At 38.6% G+C, this 19,993-nt stretch overlaps 1 protein-coding gene across 1 annotated transcript in view; it reads left to right on the top strand.

The window, feature by feature from the left end:
* LOC136876305 (long-chain fatty acid transport protein 1) overlaps positions 1-19,993 on the top strand; it is a 299,612-nt gene that overhangs the window by 261,643 nt on the left and 17,976 nt on the right. Inside the window, exons 7-8 of the mRNA XM_067150139.2 lie at positions 1,569-1,712; positions 7,052-7,189. Coding sequence (XP_067006240.2) covers positions 1,569-1,712; positions 7,052-7,189 — 282 coding nt within the window. The remainder of the gene's footprint in view (positions 1-1,568; positions 1,713-7,051; positions 7,190-19,993) is intronic.

Raw genomic sequence — 19,993 nt, forward strand, 5'->3', positions numbered from 1 at the left:
TCCACTCGATTGCAATTTTAAAGGTTTCCCAATTATAGTTCCACACCGTTTTCGTGATATCATTAAGCTTCTTCGATCCCTTAACTTGAAAGTAAATAAAACGATGGTCGCTGAGAGATTCATCTTCCATAACTTCCCAGTCAACAATGAATGATGCTATACCCTGCGTTGAGCAGGTGACGTCTATGAAAGACTCTGAGTTCCCTCTGGAAAAAGTTGGTAAGATTCCAATGTTATGAACCACCAAGTCTAGGGTCGCTATCCATTCTGCCCAATATTCTCCCCTACGATCTGCAGTTGGTGCCCCCCATAGAGGCGACTTGACATTTAGGTCTCCGAGAATGATAGATTCAATACCTGATGCCATGCAGTCCTGAACTATTGCATCTACTTCAGCTTGGAAAATATCAAAAGGGATGTTAGGAGAGATATAGCAACAATAAATCTGATATTGCTGAAGTTGAATACACAAATATCCTTCTTCTGCCCTTATGCTTAGCACCTCCAACTTATCATTTAAAAAATATGCAGCTACATCACATCTTTTGTCCGTGAACCAACCACCTTCGGCTACTCGCCTTCTGTTTGGCTCGCTAACAAGCACTAAGTCTACTTTCTTTTCCAAGGCTGTCGCATACATGATGTCATGACTGTCGGATTTCCTCATGAGATTCGCCTGCAGTATGTCCATTATTGGTCGTTTAAATTCAACTTCCTTGCCTCTAATATTAGCTTCCTGTAAGTAGTAGTAGTAGTAGTAGTAGTAGTAGTAGTAGTAGTAGTAGTATACCCTAGGGAGCTTGCTTGGTTGAGTCAGACAACCATATATATATTTTGAATTGGCTTTATGTCGCACCAACACAGATAGGTCTTATGGTGATGATGGGATAGGAAAGGGCTGGGGGTGGGGGCTGGGAATGAGAGGAAGCAGCCATAGCCTTAATTAAGATACAGCACCAGCATTTGCCTGGTGTGAAAATGGGAAAGCATGTGAAACCATCTTCAGGGCTGCCGACAGTGGTGTTTGAACCCACTGTCTGCCGTATGCAAGCTCACAGCTGCGTGCCTCTAATCGCACGGCCGACTCATTCGATGTGTATGTTTATTATGAACCCTTTTCTTTAATAATAAATTGTCTTTTTGGGGCTGATTGCACAACATTTCTGACCCTCAAAGGGATCTTAAATTTGTAACAGAACTACGAATCGGATCAGGACCAAATGAATAGGAAACTGCCATGCTATTACCCTAATCAGTGACCACTTTCGAATGGCTTTCAAACTGAGTGTTTAATGGTAATATAGAAACTTCAAAAATAAAATACTAAGGACTATAGTTGCCATATGCATGGAAATAACACGTATTTAAGCAACATTGTTCATAATGCTGATGATTGCCCATTAGGAAAAGAAAAAAATTATATACCTTTTTTGTCCACTAATTATCAGAACTTCCTTTTCTTCCCCACATGAGTCATTAATTTAACTGATGAAAACATAATACATCTTTGTAACTGACTAATAGTTTCAGGTTAATTGATTTTGATTGATTTCTCCATATGTTTACAGTGAACATCGATAACACAACAGGAGCTGTAGGCTTCGTCCCACGATACGCAAGTAGTGTGTATCCTGTAGGACTGATAAGGGTGGATGAGGACACTGGTGAACCAATCAGGGACAAGAGTGGACTTTGCATCCGCTGCCAGCCAGGTAAGCTTCATGATAGATAGAGAGATATAAAAATAATTAAATAAATGAATGAATGAATTAATGGTCACACCATTCTATCTGCTGTCATACTGCACTCTAAGTGTTTTAAGGAGAAAAACAGTGGGATTATCAGTCTGCCAGTTATGATGAGGTACATAAGCTTTGTAATTTCCTAACTTTTCTAACAGAGTAGCGTCAATGTTTCATGTCAGACCACCACTGCTGGACGTCGTTAAAATGCCCTGTGGTTTTACGCATTGGTGCCGACTATTTGTATCTTTTACCTTAGACTGCCCCCATGTAAATATGTTAATATAATCCTTTTTAACTCCATATTATTAATGAACATTGTTTTTCTCATTGAAATTTTAATAACATTTTCCTAATATTTCTGATAGTGTAACTTCAATATTTCATATGGACCACTGCTGCTGGACACTGTTAAATACCCTGTGGTCTTACGTATTGGTGCCAGTCATTTATCTTTCCCTTAGCCTGCCCCCATGTTAATATGTTAAGTTAACCTTTGTAAGACATACCCTAACATTTTGATGCTGTTATCCTTCACAACTGGTAATTTACAGCCAATGGCTGATATGTTGGTATCCATATTATCACTGAACATTGTTTTTCTCATTGACTATCTCTACCGTAATATGTCAATATTATTTCTTAGTAATTACAATTTAAATACAAATCAGATACCTGATTTATGCCTTGAGGTAGTACAGTGACATGATGCCTTCAATGAAAGGCAAAACATGCCTCAATGGAAATAAAAATAAATTCCTAATTGTTTAAAATTTTAATGTATTGAATAGGTGATATTATAAAATTGGCATCCTACTTAATTCTCACATTCTCGAACATCACCCTTTTTGCTTGTAGATGGGCACAAGGAAGCTTTGACGGAACTGTTCTGGCATTGGAAATCCAGCGGGGATTTTGTTGAACAATATCATCAAGCACTCATTTCCTTCAGCACCTAGGACTTTCCATAGTTCAGCTGGAATATCACCAGGACCAACCACTTTGCTGCTGCAGTATTAGAAGGGGTGACTTCAGGCAAGGCCCCTAACTGGATACTGCAAAACTGCTCTGTCTCATGAAAACTCCTCATTTAGTAACCCTTCGAAATACTTCTTCTAGTGGTTGTTAATGGCTTTATCATTAGTCAGTAATGTTCCCTATCATCATGTATATATTTGGTGGCGACAATATCCCTGGATTGTCTTTTGCCCTGAGCAATGACCTTGTAGATCCGCTGCATACCCTCTGGTGTGTCTAAGTCATTATAGAGGCGTTGCTGCGCTTCACTTTTACCTGTTGCTATGACTCTCTTGGCCTGCTTTTTGGTGATTTTATATTATTCCGTTAGGTCTTGTGCATTCTGGTTGTCTTTCTCTATCCACCATGCTTTAAACACAGTCTTTTTTCTTCTCCAATGCCTCCTGGACATTATATTTCCACCACCAGGTTTCCTTGTCTATTTTCAGTCTGCCATTAGAAACTCCGAGGTACTGCCTTGCCCTGCTGGTACAGTAATTCTGGAATCTCGTGCACATTTGATCTGCGGTGTCGTTGTCATTCTCCTGCATGTCCTGGATGATATACGCCCCGATATCATCGATGACTGGTTGTGCTGTCTCTTTATTTTGCAGCTTGAACCACTTAATCTTCGTAGTAGGTCTGACTCTGTTGTTTAATGAACACTGTAGCAATAACTCTCCGATCAAAAGCCTATGTTGAGATGTCGGAGACTCTCCTGGATGACCTTGCAGTCAACAAACTGTCTCAGCAGATCAGTTTCAGAGAATGAAGTCTATTCAATACTATTTATTGTAACCTAAAAAATGGTTACATATATTTTATACTAGTTTCGATCTTGCTAGAGACCATCATCAGTCAAAATCATTAACGTTAAGGCAAGACATGAATTATAACAGATAAAATTTAAAATTTATGAAACAAGCGTGTGTTGCTGATATTTGGTGCAAGACAAGTAAAGAGTTCAATGATAAACACTCATCATGATCACACGTCTTGTGTAAGTTCTCAAAGTTTTTTTCCAATCTGAAGAATGCACTTCACATCACCATTATTCTGTTCACACTTGTTTCACCTGAACTGAATTCAAGTATTAGTATTTTAAGTGTTCAACCTGGTCCTTTTAAAAAAAGTACATGTTTCATTCCTAATGTGGAACATCTTCACCTAAAAAAAAAAGGATACAAAAATTGGCATAAATGAAATAAAAACACTTATGATGATGATGATAATGATGATGATATAAAATGTTCCTTCATGTTGAGCTAAAACACTCAACAAGTCAATGTTCAAGTTTGAGGTAAAATCTGTATGTAAGGATCTTCTTTCTTCAAAATGCTGGGGAAGTGCGTGCTTTAAATATCTTGAGGATAGAATTATCATTTTTTAAAAATGTAAAATGTAAAATACGATGACAGGAGGGAAACTCCTTAAGAATAACCCAAGTTGAGCTTAAGTTTTTGTTATAAAGTTTTAACAGTTGAAGGGAGTCTGTAACAAAAGGAAAGAAAAAAATTGTTTTAGAAAAGAGAAATAGAGAAAAAACCTTTCAAATATACGGTGGTAAAGTGTCGAAGGAACAATCAAAATGCTTACCTCCCTGCCGGCCCCGCTATGTTTACTTCTTCTCTTGTGTTGTAAGTTGACTGAGTGTGTATGTGTAAGGCTGTGAGAAGAACACGAGGCGAAAGAGGAAAAACGAAGGAGAAAGTAGGGGAAATGTCGTGGTGAACAAAGCCGACGGGAGGGAGACGTACAGGATGTTTCTCCGGATCCTTTTTGAATGTCTTCCTACATAAATCTAGATTGGAAGGCTCTTCTAACAGTATATTTATATTATCGGTTATTTCATTTACGTTCTGACTAGAGTTTTGCATTTTTGTATCCTGTTTTTTAGCTGAAGATGTTCCATAGTAGGAACGAATCATGTACTTTTTAAAATAATGCAACTAGATTTTAAGCTGGAATATGTTTTATAATTACATAGACTAACAGTAAAAAAAAAAAAAAAAGTATTGGAAGGTGGGATTCTTCCTTCAACCTAACCTTAGTTGAGCTGATGCCAATACGGTACAAAAATGAGATTTATAAGTTGCTGTTAAACCAAACTATGAGGCTGATATCTGGGACCATTAATCCACCCCAGTTTACTAGTTACAAACTCTCTGTGATATTGCTCCTCCACATCTTAGGAGACAAAACAGCTTAATCTGAGAATATAAAAAAGTTGTGTCCAACCCACAGTTACCAATCAATGCTGATATCTCAAAATCATATGATATTAAATCACCGAATAGCTTCAAGAAACCCACCAATATCAGCAGGATTGATTCACTCAGTAAACAACTTCAAGCTAAAACAGAAATGGAATGAAGAATGGTCCACCATGGTACCTCCACAATGGCAATGAGTCAAACATCATAATAAAAGGCCGCCAGGATTCCAGCTACCCCATCAGTTATGGGCCCGATTAAACCGGATAAGCACTAATCAATGACGCCGTGATGCCGTTGAGGTTGGAAAACATCAGCTGCCTGCAACTGTGGAATGACAGTCAGAAAATCTACCACATTGCCTTTGAATGTCCTATCAGGTGTTACCCAAGTGAGAGACAAAGTTTTATTGATACGACACCTGATGTTGTTGAATGACTCAAGAACCTGGACTGTAATTTGCAAGGGCTGCTGGAAAGTGCCCATCATGGACTTATTTTTCTTTCTTCGTTTATTGCCCACTGTTTTGTGTTTTATGTGAATCATACAATATAAATAGCTCCTCTGTCTATCTCTCAATTATTATTATTATTATTATTATTATTATTATTATTATTATTATTATTATTCCGAGGTATCTGTGGAACAGCAGAGGTGAAAGAAGGTGCGGGCTGGAATGGGTCTAACTAAAAGTCTGAAAGATACATTAAAATTTAAATAAAGGTTATATTTTCAGAACAGCCAAACTTAACAGATAAATATAGACTTTGAACATACAACAAATGACAACAATTTAAATCAGGTACAAAATCAAGAATGCTGAGATTTGGAGAGACTTTAACAACCTGGGCCACCAGCCCTAATTTTACAATTCCTGAGCTCTCAGCTCATAACTACCAAATACCCAAGGGCAGAAAGCCCCTCATTACAGATTGTTACACTTAACTGCCATCAAGGCAGAACTTACAAATTTAAACAAGGGTATCGCGTACCCAATCTACTGGGCCTTAGTTTAATTTAAATGGCCCAAAACAAAAGGATGGAGGCGTGAATTTGCACTCGTAAATCTACATTTTAAAACCTAAGTGGCTCTAGGCCGATACACAGGGGCTAATCCCAAGCTAGGGAGGTGACTCTTATGAGGAAACTTTAATACATTAAGGAAGAGAAGAAACAGTTACGAAAACGTAGTCACCTCAATTTCAAATGCAGGGGAGCTCGAGAGGGAAAAGCACTCTCTATCCCCGAATTAAAGTTCAAGAAAACTGAAGTTTACCAGGAAAAGGGTTTACATGTTTCGAACCTTCCCCGGGAGTTAAACTGCTGAGCTAGCAAGAAATAAAGATGTTAAAAGGCCATTACCTTGTTGAAGATCTGCTGTCTGAAGAATGAGGCGCTTCCTGCCCCCTGGTACATATCCACACACTAAGCTAGATGTTACTGAAGTGGCCCGGAGACAAGAAAATCAGCAGTTTTTATACCCTCGCGGAAAATTTGAGACCTTTCATGAATGATTACAACCCGCCCACAAGGTTTTATTGGATAACAGCAAAAACTTATAGACAAGGCGAAAATTAATTACAGAAATTCCTGATTGGTTACATTCAAAACAGGCGGAAGGAAAGGATTAATATTGCCAACCCACAAACCACAGAACAAAATTTAGTAAAGACAAACTTATGAATACAACATTTCTCCAAGAAGGTTCATTCCCTTACACCAGAGTTCGTTATCATAGTTTTTGGTAGAGACATCTGTTAGAGAATTTCCACACTTCTTGATCAATGAAAAACAAAAGCAAATCAAAAACACACAGTGACATCTTCTGATAACCAGTAGAGTTAGTTCAGTTGTTAAAGTTCCGGGTTTCTCCAGTAGAGAAGTTTCAATTTGGCACAAGATTTGAACTTGCGTTGTAGAGGTGTACCGCCCGGTATTATTATTAATATTATTATTATTATTATTATTATTATTATTATTATTATTATTATTATTATTATCATAATACAAATTTCTTTATCTTGCTGAAAGAGTTAACTTCTATTTAACTAATTGTTCATGTTCTATGTTATTTTTCAGGAGAACCTGGAATATTCGTTGGAAAAATTAATCCAAAAAAGGCAATCAGTGACTTCAGTGGCTATGCAGACAAGTCAGCATCAGAGAAGAAAATAATCAAAGATGTGTTTGCCAAAGGAGATCGTGCCTTCAACTCTGGTACGAATCTCGTTTTCTTATTGTAGCAGTAAAATAGAATAGCATATTCCCTTTCCAAGGTCTGTAGACAGTAAATTTAATTCTTTTTTTCCAGAAAGGAGCTGGAAAAAAGAATTAAATTGTCATATTTATTATTAGGTATCACTTTTGATTTTATGCTTCTCTTACAATACAGGGCTATTCTAAATTAGTTACCTGCAAATATCAATTAATAATTTTGAAACTACTGATCAAATTTTATTCATATGTTTGTCAAACCTCATGCCATATCATCAAGTTTAAGCCTAGCCGGCAGACTTCTCTCCATGCACTCTCCTCGCTCGTCTGGCAGAAATCGTGATGCAGGCACGTGGAGGTGTAGAATGGTGCGTTTTAGTCACAAGCACTCAATGCCCGACTCAGTTGCAACCTGTACCCGTAACACTGCAGTCGTCATCGTAAAATTCTCCATATCATAGGTTGTGGAATGGCCAGCTCTATAATTGCTCTAGGTCAGGGTCAGCCAACTGCGTGTACGTGTGATGTCAGGTAACACGTCACACACTCTGCTCAGGCAGTGAAACAAAGTGTTTAGTACTCTAACTGAGAAGTGAAGGCTAGAGGGGCGAGGGGAAACACAACGTCATTCGTAGGGGGAGGCCCAAGGGCTGCAGGTACAATGTGGTATGTGTAGTACATATTTCTCTCTACATATTTTATTGTAACGTAACTTAAGAGTTATAAAGCAAGTTCATTTCTACATATACAAACTAAACTTGTTTTCTGTCGGTGCGTCTTCAGAACCAGTATTGAACAAAATGTTGCTGTGTTTTACAATATCATGCACTGTAAAAAGAGTGCTTAACTAAGAAAAAGTACAGTTTTACAACAAAAATAGTACAAAGAGTAATCTGTAAACTCAAAACATACGTTTTACCTCATGATATATTTAATCAGTTGCCACTCATGGGTTTCCTTGATTTTTGTAGTCTTTTTTCGTTGACTAGTTTTTCAATATTTGGAGTTAATGTTTGAGAAACACTAAGTTTAAGAGCACACTTCAAATTGTGATCTGACAGCTGGCTTCTCTGTTTAGGTTTAGTTGTTTTTAAAATAGAAAAGAGTCGTTCACAGGCATACGTAGAACTGAAAATACTAAACATTCTTGCTGCAAACCTATGCAATCAGGGAAACCTTTTTTGTGAAAAATGTCTATAAAAGTCGCACAAATCCTTCTTATTTACAAATTTATCTCTTAGTTCTCTATCACACTGTAAATCTATTAACTCTAATTGTAGGTCTGGATCAACGTTATCTGCAACAACTGAATATGGCGTGGATAAAAGTTGAAAATCAGTTTCCAGACACTCCAAATTGTTAAATCTAGAATCAAATTCCAAATAAAGGTTGTTTTATAATTTCGAAATACCTATCAATATCCTCAGCCGTAGCACATTCATCACTGTAAGCAGTTTTTGAAAATGTGGAATAGTTCTGTTCATGAACTGACGCTCCCACAGACACAATTTTAATTTGAACGATTTCACTCTGTCAAACATTTCTGTAATTATTAAACCCTTTCCCTGGAGAGAAACATTCAGAATGTTCAAATGACCTGTTAAATCTGCAAGAAATGCGAGGTCACAAATCTATCTGCGATCTTGTAGTTCGGGGACTGGCACATTTTGTTGCTCCATAAATGTAGCTATATCTTGTCGTAGTTGAAAAAACGCATCGAGTACTTTGCCTCAACTAAGCCAGCGAACAGCACAATGATAAGGCAAATCACAAAGTTCACTGTCACTTTCTGGTAGGAATTCCTTGAATTGCCGATGACGTTAGGCCCTTGATCTTATGAGGTTAGCAATTCTAACCACTGTGGTCATTACATTGTTCATGCTTTTCGCACATAGATTTTCTAAATGTATGATACAGTGAATTGGAACAGGTGTGCAAGCTATATTGAGAGTCTTCTTTTTTTGTATTATGAGCCCAACTACTCCAGAATTGCGTCCTACCATAGAAGGTGCACCATCTGTTGCTATTGAAACTAGTTTGTTCCATGGCAAGGAAGCATTTTCAACAACACTTACAATGCAGTTGAAAATGTTGATGCCTTTCGTGGTATTCTTCATAGGCACTAAATCCAGTAGTTCCTCCCAAACTGTAAGATTTTCATCAACTCCTCGTATGAAAACGGCTTGTTGGGCTGTGTCAGAAATATCTGTGCTCTCGTCAATTGCTAAGGAGTATGCCCGGAAGCTTTTTGTCAGTTCTAATAAGTGTAGGTGGACATCATCAGATAGGTCTTGAATTCTTCTTGACACCGTGTGCGTGGACAAGCTGGTAGCTTCGAACTCTTCAATGATATTTGGACAAAACTCCTCACCTGCTAGAATTAAACGTTCCTTTACGAATTCACCATCACTGAACGGTTTAAGTTTCTTTGCAATTAAATATGAAATTTTATAACTCAGTCGAACTGCTGACTCACTGATCGAATGCTCGACAGGATTATTTAATTTACCTTTTAGTTCTGTAATTACACCTACCCTTTCCTCGCCTTGATACTGTCCCCTTCTCCGGGGTCGCTCAGTCGGCGGAACGAGAGTCCCAAAGGGTGGACTGTTCGCAGGGCCAACTTGCTGTTACGGGACCGACCGACAGAACATTTATTTTTACAGGGCCATTGGTGACTGGATAGGAGACATAATGTTGAATGAAAATCAGGACAAAATAACAACAATGTTTATTAAAATATAAATGCAAATCAGCCTGGACAAATGCACAATAAAAAAAAACATAATACAATATTTCACCAAAGTGATTCAATTCATTATTGCTTGTGAACAAATAAAATGACTTGAGTTCTTGCATACTTCTCGGTTTCATTTGATTCCATTACTTCTTCAATGAAACTCCCTCCAACATTTTACTCTGCAACATTGAATTAATCATGTGATTAGCAATGCTATCATTTTCAATTGCAACACAGGTTTAGAAAATTCTCAGGTGAAATACTTTAATACCACTTTGAGAAACTTCACTATCGAAATTTGCATTTACTTATTAAAAAAAAATTTGTTAAAGATTTACTTTACCACACTTGTGAAAAATCCTTTCTAAATCATTTATCACTATCATGAAATTCTTTAGCTTATTCTTAATAAGTTCTGTATAAATCACTTTTGGAAAACTCCTTACAATGTTTGAGATCGACGTTATAAATTTTGGAAAACTCTTTACCACTACGAGAAATTTCTTACAATGTTTGAAAATTTTGAAAAATCCTTTGGCGAACTTCCTCTCTCTTGTAGACTTCGCTCGACTGTATTCCTTTAGAATTCTTAATAACATTTCCTAACTAACTAGCATTCAGTAGATGGATAGAGTATCACGCAACACTATGTGGAATCAACAACAACAATATCAATGCATCATCAATCACATCAAATACACAAAAGATAAGCATTCCTGGAATGATGTGGGTAAATGTCATGAAATAACATAATTCTAACAACTGTTTAAAAGTAGATTTATCACATAATAGAACTATAATATTATTATTATTATTATTATTATTATTATTATTATTATTATTATTATAACAACTTTCTCTTCCTCTTGAATTCGGTTGAAGACCCTTTCAACATTACCTGACCGTAATGAGAACTCCTCATGACTGTAGTTATAAGATGAAATAGGATGACAAAATTTTTCGATGAATAATCATCACCATCATTAGAAATATGCGTTTAAGAGCCTCGAGAAAATCAAATAATGATTAAGTCGTGCATTATTCATATCAGTTGTTGAGCGAAGAACAAGAACTATTATTAGTCCCTAAATCTCTTCATACCATCATAAATCACTATCACCATCATCACTCAATATAATCACTGTGATCCATTATAATTATTATGACTGATATGCACCCTAGAAGTCCCATATCGTCAATTCATCAAAATTTACTATCACAATGATCGCTCAATTTTCTCAACAACTCGTTAAAATTTTCCGACCTTCATTATTATTATTATTATTATTATTATTATTATTATTATTATGAAAATTATTTTTATTTCCTACAATGGCTCCTAGAACGTTCTCTCGATGAGTTGTTCCTATTACTCGTCGATTACCTTCCCTTCTAGTATCAATCATCATACATGTCTAACAGCTTTTTAAGATTACGATTTAATCATAATTTACTCCTATTTAATCACATCCTTTTTGTCATGATTATTATTACCTTATTTTATTTTTATTATTATTATTCTCGTTATTATTAGGTCTTAATCCCTTATAATGTCCTTTTGAAGATCGTGATTACTTCTGACCTTGTAAACTCACTGACAACAGGGATTACTCATCACCGAATTCGAAAAAAAGGAAACCATTATTCCAAGAAAATGCAAAGATAGAACAATATTGAAATCACAATGAAGTAATGAATACTCTACCATCACCATTAAGTACAACATTACTAAAAAAACCACATTCTTCTAGGCGAGAATACAATCTACTAGGCATCTACTAAAAGAGAAGAAATTTTACAGCGGTACTTATAGTTCCGATGAAAATTCGTGGCGTCGGGATGCTGCTATGGGCGTCGGTGTCCTCTTCCTCAGCTATGATGGTTTACAGGTGTACAAGATCATCGTGTTGGCGTGCACACTGGAGTCTAATCCATCATGACCATGGCTACGTCCAGCATTGTCGTATTACTCCAGCAAAGTTCCGGAAAATTCCAAGCTTTTCCTCGTGTTCGTTGCATCTTGGCTGCTAAGTTTCACGGAGATAGCTGAAACTGAAATTCTGTATTAACAATAGAATCCACACTAGTTGTAACTCACTAAATTATTCACAACACTTAACTGGTGCAACGATGTATTTTCAGGTCCAGGTTTACTACCAGCTTCGACTTCCAAACACATTCACCTAGTTACGATACGTCTTAAAGCTGACAACTAATATTATTGGTTATTACGATGTCTAAAGGCCAGATTACTTCTCGAATATTCCCTTAAGGTCGTGCCTTTCCTTTATAATGTCCAACGGAACATTCCATGAGTTTCTATTATAAAACTCGGCTTCAATGAACACACGAACTGTCTGCGGTTCAGCAAGTTCCACATGGGAAAATGTGCGGCTGTAATAAACTCACTAGATCCTGCATTGAGCTAACAACAAGTTGCACGGGCACTCAAATAAAGCAATGGTTGTGCCTTACGAGAATTATACAGGTATTAACGTCGTCTGCAAATCCTCTTCTTTTCCGTAGAGAATACACTGTTCAACTTCTCCGTAAGAATACGACTGTACGACTTTCTTCAAAATTATTCTGTTCGTCGTTTCTTAAGGTACTCTTCAGTACTGTTCGGTGTTTCACAAGGGACTCTTCCTCGACTTTGTTCTAGAAAAATCCTAAGATTTTCTAGAACCTTCCTTTATTTCCATTGGCTGTTGGCCATCATGCGCCGTGATTCGTCTTTCACAGCTGTGAGTGGATTTTCGAGAATAATCTCCCCTCTCGTCTGTCAGTGTGTCAGGTGACGTAACTGCGTGCGCTGGCAGCCTTCAACAGCTGTTGACCTACTTTCGGCTGGCTCCCATCGGCACGGCACGGTAACAGCTGATACACGCGGTCTCGTAAACCAATATTCCGTAATAAAATTTTCCCATCTTTCCTAAATTAACTGAGGCACCATTTAGACGGGTACAATACCGATCATAATCTGCAGCGTGACACAAACTGTAGTGGCGTTATATCTTTTTACATATTGTAGCTCTTTTCTACAAACTAAACATTTAGCTGTAGCTATCATTTTCAACAAATAAATATAAATCTTCCCATAAAGATAAAAAGATCGGAGGGGTAGATAGCTTGTCACACCGTGATGTGCCCGGTTCATCCATACTTATGTACTGTACTGTACCACCACATATGGCACTGCGCGTGTTTACTACAAAGTGAGGCTGTCTCTTCGTCTCACTCTACGACAGCGTCTCCCCACCTTCTTCGCTCATACATCACATGGGCTCTCCGATGTCACACCACACACCACACACCACACACCAGCCAGTTGGCTGACCCTCCTCTAGGTGTAGACTTCTTTGGACTTCGTGGATACGTTCCTCTCACGGCTTCCACAATGTGGCCTGCTACATGAAGGTGTCCCTGTCCTCTTTCTCGGTGTGTCACACAATCATGCTTTGATAAAGGTGACCTATCGTGGAGCTTTTGGATACTCTGCTCTGAAATGTCCTTGTACAGTAATTTGCGATTTCGTTTCATGAAACCACAGGCAACATGCGCGCTCCGTACACCTCCATGGCAACTGTGTTGTGTTTTCCGCCAGAGAGTGCATGGTGCAAAGTCTGTCATCTAGGCCTAAAACTTGATGATATGGCACGAGTTTGACAAATATCCGAACAGATTTTGATCAGTAGTTCTAAAATTATTCATTGATACTTTCAGGTAACTAATTTAGAATAACCCTGTATTACAGTGAGGAGACAGACTGTATCATGTACAATGCTAAAAAGCAGTGTAACTATTAGTTCAATGTGGATCAGTGAAGAAGTTTTTAACTTTAAGTATCATGTACACACTGGGTAGCATGCCTGCCCCATATTTTTATTTCTTGTGAGATATGCAACCCAGAACTCATATATCATAAGTCATAAACAACTTTAAAACATTTGTACCTGATCCTACATTGTCTCACTTGAACTATACCAATGAGTTCATGCTTGAGCATAGAGATGAATTCATTAGCAGCAATATTATTTCAGTGTTTAATAAAATGATCACAGTTGTGAATAACACTGCCTTATATTTGGGCAGGAAATGTCTAGTAGGACTACGACCCTGTGTGGTTAGGAGCGCGCAGCTGTGAGCTCGCATCCGGGAGATAGTGAGTTCGAACCCCACTGTCAGCAGCCCTGAAAATGGTTTTCCGTGGTTTCCCATTTTCACACCAGGCAAATGCTGGGGCTGTACCTTAATTAAGGCCACGGCCACTTCCTTCCCATTCTAGGCCTTTCCTGTCCCATCATCGCCATAAGACCTATTTGTGTCGGTGCGACGTAAAACTATAGAAAAAAAAAAAAAGACTATGACCAAATTCCATACATGCCAGTAATTTGCCATGGCTCTCCATAGCTAAGGTGGCTGAATCATGCACCACTGCTGTTGCGGAGCCAAGCTGCCAGGAAGCAGGTTCAATTCCAATGCTGATACATCTCTTTTCTTTTTTGTTTTATGCTGTTTACAGTGGATGTGATATGGTCCCTTAGCTACTTGTACCAATGAGTGAAATTTTAACCATTTTTATCCGATGTTATGCAGGCAGGTTGTACTATGACATGATGGTCTGTGGGTAGGAAGTAGGCTACCCTGTTGCAGCAAGTGCTCAAAATGTTGACCACATTAGTTTTTACAGATTTCAGGACAGTGTTGTAAAATACCCTCGCTCATTGTAATGTGTGAAGTGTAACAGCTTGGCATGCCTCAGTGATCAGTTGCGTAAGGTGACCAGGATTCTCAGGATCCTGTGCATACACTACCTGCTTTAAGCGACTCCACAGGAAGAAGTCAAGTGGTGTAAGATCGAGTGATCTGGCAGGCGAGGGAACGGATCCTCCCTTTCCCATCCATTTGTTAGGATATGAAGCATGAAGGTGGTTCTGTACAACTACTGATCTGTAAGGTGAAGCCCCATCCTGTTGAAACTGAGTAATTTTAAACTAAATTATAAGGGGTGGGCATGTATTTCCACTTGGTATATGGAAAACAGATGCAGAGCAACGAGAGACCTATGACGGTGTAATCATTGGTCCGATTAGGTAGTCTTCCAAGATCCCACATCAGACATTTTTTGACCACTGCTGTACCCAGTGGGGATTCTCTATGCATTTTGTGTTGATTTACAGTGCCACTGTTCTGAAATAGTGATTCACCTGAAAACAGGACTCTTAAACAAAAAGGCTACATCATTGGCTACACTGCATAATGCTCACTGACAAAATTTTGCTTGACCATGTTCGTGAAGCTGCTGATGTAACTGCAGATGGTATGGGTGAAATGTATTTATATGCAATATTCATGTAACAAATGACCACCTGATGTTGATCTGTAGTGTAAGTGTCTGTGTACTAATGCGAGGATTATTCTGAACAACATCCAAAACAGCCCCTTCAGGAGGTACCCTTTCAAGTGTACCAGTTGACAACAATCATCGTTCAAGGTTTCGAAATGTATTGGTAGTTGGTAGTCTTCTGTTAGGAAACTGCTTGTGATACAGGCATTACAACTCAAATCTATTCTGCCTTGTTCTTCCATAAATTAGCAACATACCAATGTACTTGTCTCTGGAATACATCATGAGTGAATGACTAAGTGCTGTTACAGTGGGACATGATGTGTCTGCAGAAATGCCAACCTTCAAAGTGGTCATTAGTAGTGTGAAACTCAAAAGAGGTGGTGGGGAATGCAACATCTCAGACAAATTATATCATGCAATTTCAAAACAAAACAAAATATATAATATCAACATGTTTTTCTATTTCTACAAGTTAAAAACTAAAAGAATTACACACACAAACATAACTGAGTTACTTTTCTTGCAGCATCTTCGCAATTGGTCCTGGTGAGAGACTTGACGTCTTGGGTAAATTATAATGTGCAACTTCAAATCATGTCAGCATGTTTCCCCTTGTTATGTGTTAAATAAAATAACACTAACAAACTACTTTTCTTGCAGTATCTTTACAGTTACTCAAAGAGATGCACTGGGAGTCAAAAGTCAATATATGATATTAATACCAAAGAGAAAGAATATATAAAAACCAAGTGAGACTTGATGAATCTAAAACAATATGAGGTTGTAGCAAGGTTCAAAACCTCTCAATCTAAAAGCTCTCTATGCCACACTAAAACTAGGACAAAATCACAAATTAAAACATAAGAACCATCTATCTTCAATGAATCACGTGTTCATGTAATCCAGAGGGCAATAGAAGTTAGTGAATGTAGTATGAGAGAGAGCAAAGGCCAGTTACAGCGCTGTGTGACTCAAAACAGTGGAAACCGTCAATAACATATAAAGTCCAATCTGTAACTGAAAGAAGGTAAATGAATGTACTGTATGAGAAAAGCTTGAACTGATAGACAAGAGATGAAATGAAGAGAAAACTTGTGACTTACTTATTAAATAATTGCCCTCTCATACCTCTCCTCTGCGAACCATGTGACCTTGCCGCGGTGGGGAGGCTTGCGTGTCCCAATGATGCAGATAGCCGAGCCGCAGGTGCAACCATATCGGATGGGTATCTGTTGAGAGACCAGACTAACGAATGGTTCATCGAAAGGGCGGTAGCAGCCTTTCGGTAGTTGCAAGGGCGGCAGTCTGGATGATTGACTGATACGGCCTTGTAATAATACTCAACATGGCTTAGCTGTGTTGATACTGCTACACGGCTGAAAGCAACGGGAAACTACAGCCGTAACTAACTCCCGAGGGCATGCAGCTCTCTCTGTATGAATGATGTACTGATGATGGCTTCCTCCCGGGTAAAATATTCCGGAGGTAAACTAGTCCCCCATTCGGATCTCCGGGTGGGGACTACACGAGAGGGGGCGATCATCAGGAAGATGGATACTGACATTCTGCGAGTCGGAGCGTGGAATGTTAGAAGTTTGAATCGTTGTGGTAGGTTAGAGAATCTGAAAAGGGAGATGGATAGGCTAAAGTTAGATGTAGTTGGCATAAGTGAAGCACGTTGGCAGGAAGAAAAAGATTTTTGGTCAGGCGACTACCGAATTATCAACACGAAATCAAACAGAGGAAATGCAGGAGTTGGTTTAATAATGAATAAGAAAATAGGGCAGCGGGTAAGCTACTACGACCAGCATAGTGAAAGAATGATTGTCGTCAAGATAGACACCAAACCAATGCCCACCACAATAGTGCAGGTCTATATGCCTACTAGTTCAGCGGACGATGAAGAAATCGAAAGAATATATGAGGAGATAGAAGATTTAATACAATATGTAAAAGGTGACGAGAATCTAATTGTGATGGGAGACTGGAACGCAGTGGTAGGCCAAGGAAGAGAAGGTAGTACAGTAGGAGAATTTGGATTGGGACAAAGGAACGAAAGAGGAAGTCGTCTGGTTGAATTCTGCACTGATCATAATTTAGTCCTTGCCAATACTTGGTTCAAACACCACAAACGACGGCTGTATACGTGGACGAGACCTGGAGACACTGGAAGGTATCAAATAGACTTCATTATGATTAGGCAGAGATTCAGAAACCAGGTGTTGGATTGCAAAACTTTCCCAGAAGCAGACGTGGACTCTGACCACAACTTGTTGGTCATGAAATGCCATCTGCAGTTGAAGAAATTGAAGAAAGGAAAGAATGCAAAAAGATGGGATCTAGACAAGTTGAAAGAAAAGAATGTGAGGGATTGTTTCAAGGAACATGTTGCACAAGGACTAAATGAAAAGGCTGAAGGAAACACTATAGAGGAAGAGTGGAGAGTCATGAAAAATGAAGTCAGTAGGGCTGCTGAAGAAATGTTAGGAAGGAAGAAAAGATCAACTAAGAATCAGTGGATAACTCAGGAGATACTAGACCTGATTGATGAACAACGAAAACACAAGAATGCTAGAAATGAAGAGGGCAGAAAAGAATACAGGCGATTTAAGAATGAAGTGGATAGAAAGTGCAAGGTAGCTAAGGAGGAATGGCTGAAGGAGAAATGCAAGGATGTCGAAGGCTGTATGGTCCTGGGAAAGGTAGATGCTGCATACAGGAAAATCAAGGAAACCTTTGGAGAAAGGAAATCTAGGTGTATGAATATTAAGAGCTCAGATGGAAAACCACTTCTAGGGAAAGAAGACAAGGCAGTAAGATGGCAGGAGCATATCCAACAGTTGTATCAAGGTAAAGATATAGATAATTTGGTTCTGGAACATGAAGAGGCTGTTGATGCTGATGAAATGGGAGACCCAATTTTGAGGTCAGAGTTTGACAGAGCTGTGAGTGACCTCAATAGGAACAAGGCACCTGGAATTGATGACATTCCCTCTGAATTACTGACTGCCTTAGGAGAAACCAGCATGGCAAGGTTATTTCATTTAGTGTGCAAGATGTATGAGACAGGAGAAGTCCCATCCGATTTTCGGAAGAATGTTGTTATACCTATTCCCAAGAAAGCCGGTGCTGACAGGTGTGAAAACTACCGCACCATTAGTTTAGTATCTCATGCCTGCAAAATTTTAACACGTATTATTTACAGAAGAATGGAAAAACAAGTTGAAGCTGAGTTGGGAGAAGATCAATTTGGCTTCAGAAGAAATGTAGGAACACGTGAAGCTATCCTGACTTTACGTCTGATCTTAGAGGATCGAATCAAGAAGGACAAGCCCACGTACATGGCATTCGTAGATCTAGAAAAGGCATTCGATAATGTTGATTGGACCAAGCTATTTATGATTCTGAAGATGATAGGGATCAGATACCGAGAACGAAGAATTATCTACAATCTGTATAAAAATCAGTCTGCAGTGATAAGAATCGAGGGCTTTGAAAAAGAAGCAGCAATGCAGAAAGGAGTGAGGCAAGGCTGCAGTTTGTCCCCTCTCCTTTTCAATGTTTACATAGAACAGGCAGTAAAGGAAATCAAAGAGAAATTTGGAAAGGGAATCACAGTCCAAGGAGAAGAAATCAAAACCTTGAGATTTGCCGATGATATTGTTATTTTATCTGAGACTGCAGTAGATCTCGAAGTTGCTGAATGGTATGGATGAAGTCTTGGGTAAGGAGTACAAGATGAAAATAAATAAGTCCAAAACAAAAGTAATGGAGTGCAGTCGAACGAAGGCAGGTGATGCAGGAAATATTAGATTAGGAAATGAAGTCTTAAAGGAAGTAGATGAATATTGTTACTTGGGTAGTAAAATAACTAACGATGGCAGAAGTAAGGAGGACATAAAATGCAGACTAGCACAAGCAAGGAAGAGCTTTCTTAAGAAAAGAAATTTGCTCACTTCAAACATTGATATCGGAATTAGAAAGATGTTTTTGAAGACTTTCGTGTGGAGCGTGGCATTGTATGGAAGTGAAACATGGACGATAACTGGCTCAGAAAGAAAGAGAATAGAAGCTTTTGAAATGTGGTGTTACAGAAGAATGCTGAAGGTGAGATGGATAGATCGAATCACGAATGAAGAGATACTGAATCGAATTGGTGAGAGGAGATCGATTTGGCTAAATTTGACGAGAAGAAGAGATAGAATGATAGGACACATCTTAAGACACCCAGGACTTGTTCAGTTGGTTTTTGAAGGAAGTGTAGGTGGCAAGAACGGTAGGGGTAGACCAAGGTATGAATATGACAAGCAGATTAGAGCAGATGTAGGATGCAATAGTTATGTAGAAATGAAAAGGTTAGCACAGGATAGGGTGGCATGGAGAGCTGCATCAAACCAGTCTGTGGACTGATGACTCAAACAACAACAACCTTCTTGATTTAGAGGTCTCCCTTCCACTAGTCGTGTTTGTAGCTGACTCAACTGTGTTTGTATGGTTGGATGAAGGAGTGGAAGGAGTGAGGGAGGGGGGTGCTAAGCTGGTGGGGAGAGGGAGAGGGAGGGGTGGTGTTGAGTTGGAGAGCTGGAAGCAGGGTTAGTTTTTATTATAAAATTGTTGGCAAATTAATGGAATGAACGTTTCAAGTAAACTGATCTTTTTTTGTTAATCTCATTTAAATTGGTCTATGTTGATGTGGATGCTCTTGAGAATGTTGAGC

The sequence above is a fragment of the Anabrus simplex genome, chromosome 6, assembly GCF_040414725.1.
Source record: "Anabrus simplex isolate iqAnaSimp1 chromosome 6, ASM4041472v1, whole genome shotgun sequence".
Classification (NCBI taxonomy): Eukaryota; Metazoa; Arthropoda; class Insecta; order Orthoptera; family Tettigoniidae; genus Anabrus; species Anabrus simplex.